Source organism: Lutra lutra, chromosome 13 (assembly GCF_902655055.1).
Source record: "Lutra lutra chromosome 13, mLutLut1.2, whole genome shotgun sequence".
NCBI lineage: Eukaryota > Metazoa > Chordata > Mammalia > Carnivora > Mustelidae > Lutra > Lutra lutra.
Window position 1 is genome coordinate 25467109 of NC_062290.1, and position 5046 is coordinate 25472154.

Genomic DNA, 5046 nt, shown 5'->3' on the forward strand with positions numbered 1-5046 from the left:
AAGATCAAACCATTTGGTTTACATAGATTGCAGAGACTTGGAATGTAATATTAAATCACAGGTTTTGCAGGCATCCTATTACTTTTTTTTTCTTCAGGTTTTAAAACCTTTTATTGGCAGAGTCAAAGTCATGTGCTCTGATAATTAAGACCATTGGAGCAACAACAACAACAAAACCGTCCTGATTAAACCGCAGTTTACAGCCTGCAGGGCACCTTGGACCAGCTTGGTTTTCACTCTAGATTTCACTGTCATCCCACCCAGACTTCCTTCACCAACATGCAGGCTCTTTTCCTTCCCTGCCAGCCAGCCAGCAGGTGGGAGAGACAGGCACGGCTCCTTGTCGGTAGTTCCCTGCTCTTTGATGTGTAAAGGGGTGATACAGTCATTTAAACTTGATCCAACCTCTTTGCACAAAATTACAAAGTTAAAAACCACAAAAAGCAGTAAAACACGAAGGCACTGCCTGTGGAAGCTGCAGCGCATGTTGGCGGCGCCCACCTCATTCCGATTCACCTGCTCGCTTCTCTTCTCTAGTGGTTTCTTTTGTGGATAGTGGGTTCTTCTCTTGTGTTTCTGTCCCCTTCCACTGCCATCTGGCAGATTTCTCAATCTCAGCCATATCAGGAAGCTTGCAGAGGAAGCAGAACGAGGCACCCAAGTCAGTGGAGTCCGGTCTGTGCAGTGGCCACCGAATGCTCACCCTACAACACTCTCAGCAGTTACAGAGCTATTTTTAAAATATTTTATTTATTTATTTGAGAGAGAGAGAGAGCACAAGCAGGAGGAGGTGCAGAGGGAGAGGCAGAAGCAGACTCCCTGCTGAGAAGGGCGCCCGAAGCATGGCTCCATCCCAGGACCCTGGGATCATGACCTGAGCCAAAGGCAGTTGCTTAACCGACTGAGCCACGCAGGTGCCCCATAATTGTTACATTTTTTAGAAAGTTGCTTGGGACGCCCGGGTGGCTCAGTGGGTTAAGCGTCTACCTTCAGCCCAGGGTCCTGGGATGAGTCCTACAACAGGATCCTCGCTCAGCGGAGAGCCTGCTTCTCCCTCTGCCTCTGCTCCTTCTCTCTCTCTCCCCACCACACCAAATAAAAAAACAAATCAATAAATCTTTAAAAAAAGAAAAGAAAGTTGTACATACACTTCAAAGGTTTTGTGGTTTAATTGTGGAGTATTGTCACCTCACTAGCATCTTACTCTCGATAAGTGTAATAGTGATAGTGATAGATACTATCAAAATACTTAGTAATGTAGCATAGTAAAGAAAACAGTATCTATTACTGTGGTATAGTAATACCTGATACGGTAGCTAAGAGGAACAGACTTATATTTGAACACCTTTATTCTAAATTGGTATCAACTAATAGAAGCTGCCAGCATGTCTATAGCATCTTAACAGTTTACAAATGCTTTCAGCTTCACTTCACCAACGCTGTGAAGGAACTCCGCTCCCCAAATTTAAGTGGTGTGCCCAAGCACAATCAAAATTTGAAATATTCTGTTAGAGAATAGAGAACTTAACCTTTTTTTTTTTTTTTTTTTTTTTTTTTTTTTTTGAGAGAGAGAGAGCAAGTTGGGGGCGGGGAGGAGAGGGAAAGAGAGAATTTTTAACAGACTCCACCCCCAGCAGAGTGATGCGGGGCTGGATCTCACAACCCTGAGATCCTGACCTGAGCCAAAATCGAGTCAACTGCTTAACCAACTGAGCCACCCAGGCGCCCCAAACCTAACATTCCTTTTACAGAGATGCAGGATGTAGAGAATTTGGGTTTGTTTTCCTTTCAGATCACTTTGTACTGAGGATGAGGAACGATTTTCACTCGAACTGCCTCAAAAAATGATTTTTTTGTTTCATTATACTGTTTCTGAATTAAGCAAGGCATCCTATTTTTCAAAGACAAACATTATTTTACGATGCCAATAATGCAAAGTAAGGATTGTTTTTATCATTTCAATTGGCTTGTTTACTAGTCCTCCTGTGAACTGTCTTACCCCTTCCTTCAGGTGCAAAATGGCTCAAGTTTTAATGCGGCAGGGGCGGAGGGGGGAAGGCTATCAGGAGATCGGCAGAGTAAGGGACAATTGTGCAAGCAACTAATTGTGAAGTTTGGCTCTTTCCCCACATTTGCTCGCTCTTCATTTGTTCAAGAATAAAATCAAGGGCATGTTGCTGGGCATATTTTCACACCATATGCAGATGCTTGTAGAACATGAAGAATGACTTTCCAGGACTGAATGAAGCCAGTTTGGAGTAGGAACCCTTCTCCATGGCAACATATGTGTGACATGCCGCTTGGATTACTTTCTGAACACAGCCACCAGCGAGCTCTGTCCGTCATTTCCGTGTGATCCAACACCATCTGACAGGTGTCCAGCACCTGCTGTCAGCCTGACTCATCACCGTGAATCACTAAATCCATAGAGGTCAAGTCTAAGGAAATAAACCAATAAAGGTGTTGAACTTAACTTAGTACTTCAGCTTTTCATCAAGGTATATATAGATACCTCGTGACAGATATCAATGTAATTCTTCCCATCAGTATGAAACCATTATCATTAATTTTTTTAAGGAGGCTCCACACTGGGCTCTACTCTGGGCTCCAGGGAGGGGCCTGAACTTAGGACTCCAAGATCAAGACCTGAGCTGAAATCAAGAGTCAGACACTTAACCGAATGAGCCATCCAGGTGCTCCAATTATCATTCATTTTTAAAGATTCAGCTTTATGTTTATTATTTTAAAACTTGTGACCAATATACTTTTTAATTAACTGAAAATTTTGGGTCCACATGTCTCCTGAATATCCATCAGAGGCCCCACAGAGTAAAAATTCAGAATTATGACATAGAGGTTTATACTGTATGTTCCCAAGAAACACTCATTTTCCCATGAGATGGACACAACTAAAATCACAATGACAATTCATATTTTATCAATCCACAGAATTAAAGTAAATTTATGAATAGAATTTTCTCAAGGCTGTATTTTTCTTTCATACATTTTCTTTCACTTTGGACACATGCTAATCTTGTCTATAAATAAGCATCACCAATAAATGATTAAAATTATCAACTAATAACAAAATATTTACTAATCTCTTAATTACATAACTTTTCTGATAGGCATCAAACATTTTTCTGCTGGTAAAGTGATTCCTAGTTGATATGACAGAAGTAAATATCAAAATACTGCAGCATATTATATAAAAGTGCCATGATTTCTAGTTTCACTCAAAAAAATAATTTCAGGAGCGCCTGGCTGGCTCAGTGGGTTAAAGCCTCTGTCTTCGGCTCGGGTCGTGATCCCAGGGTGCTGGATTGAGCCCTGCGTGGGGCTCTCTGCTTGGCGGGGAGCCTGCTTCCTCCTCTCTCTCTCTGCCTGCTTCTCTGCCTACTTGTGGTCTCTGTCAAATAAATAAATAAATCTTTAAAAAAAATTTCAGCATATACATTAGATAAAAATCTTGGACTTCACCAGGCCAAAAAGAAAATATTATGAATAAAGTAATAAAAGAAAAGACAAATTGGAAACTATGTTACAAACATTAAAGACTTTTCCAACACAGTAAGGAAAAGACACAGCCAATAGAAGACGGAGGAAGGACACGAATGGGCGTGTACCTCTGAGGAAGAGCTACAAATACACAGTCTGTCATTCCTGGCACAGGAAAGAGCGCACAATACAGAGTAATGAACTAGGGCTCATTATACTCTTCACGGCTTGTGATAAGTATCTGCTGAGCTCATTCAATACATTTTTCATTCCGAATCCATGCCCACCAAGAAGCTTCTGATTAATAATTTGTTTTGTCAGGTGTTTGGAACCAGAATAGAATGAGCTAAATCATAAATCACGAATGCATAAATTAGCTCTGGGACCGATACATTAGTCTTATAGTAAAAGAAACTAACCAGCGAGGGAGATGTGTAAGTGTACATACTTGCAACTAGCAGATAAATAATTCCTGGGGATCTCATGCACAGTGCGATGATTACAGACAATACCGTATTACAAACTTCGAAGTCGCTAAGAGATAAGATCTTAATTGTTCCCACCACACAGAAGAGATGGCAATGATAGAGGTGTCAGCTAAGGCTATGGTGATGATCATATTGTAATATGGAAATGTATACCTTAAACTTACACAATGTTCTATGTCAATTACATCTCAATTTAAAAAAAGATACTAACACTTTACAACAGATTTATAGCTAACAAAATACCTTCACATTTGTTGCGGATTGTGTTTGCATCAAAATTACTTCTCTGGGCCTAATCAACTCTGGAGCCTAATAGAAATCAATTTTACAGGGATGCCTGGGTGGCTCAGTTGGTAAATCGTCATGATCCCAGGGTCCTGGGATGGAGTCCCAAGTTAGGCTCTCTGCTCAGCAGGGAGCCTGCCTCCCCCCCCCCCACTTGTGATCTCTGCCTGTCAAATAAATAAATAAAATCTTAAAAAAAAAAAAAAAGAAAAGGTAATTAGAACAGAAGCTAACCACCTCATCAGTAGTTAATAATCAACTCTTAAAACAGTTCTCAAAGTGAGGTCCCCAAAACCCTGTGATCCTTTGGGAACTTGACAGCTTCCCAAGATTTAATGAATTTTCTAAATAAACAAAGACATTAACAGACACAACTTTCTTTTTTTTTTTTTTCTTAAAGGTTCTATTTATTTATTTGACAGACAGAGATCACAAGTAGGCAGAGAGGCAGGCAGAGAGAGAGGAACAGAAGCAGTGCTCCCTGCTGAGCAGAGAGCCTGATGCAGGGCTCCATCCCAGGAGACAAAAAGACATCCCAAAAGACACAACTTTCTAATGAGATCAGTGGTGATATTACAAAGGTGATGTTTAAATTTGTTGTATAGTGAAGTGTGTTAACATCTGGATCATTTTCATCAGTGAATCAACATTTTCCAAATGATCAATGCACAATGTTACAAAATCGTGGCATGGGTAAAAGATCCATTCAAAGTATAAGGCAGGTGAAGGGATTTTAATGTAACAGTACAAAAAGTTCATTTGTATGGTTTCAGAT

General features: G+C 40.5%; 1 protein-coding gene across 1 annotated transcript; it reads right to left on the reverse strand.

Moving 5' to 3' along the window:
- Positions 1-502: 502 nt before the first annotated feature.
- Positions 503-634, reverse strand: LOC125083800 (thymosin beta-4, Y-chromosomal-like). The gene has a single exon (XM_047700713.1). The coding sequence runs from the start codon at positions 620-622 to the stop codon at positions 503-505; it is 120 nt and encodes a 39-aa protein (XP_047556669.1). The 5' UTR covers positions 623-634.
- Positions 635-5046: the final 4412 nt, after the last annotated feature.

What these genes read in the sequence shown, in the direction of transcription:
- LOC125083800 (XM_047700713.1), bottom strand. Translation starts at nt 622, where the DNA reads ATGGCTGAGATTGAGAAATCTGCCAGATGGCAGTGGAAGGGGACAGAA.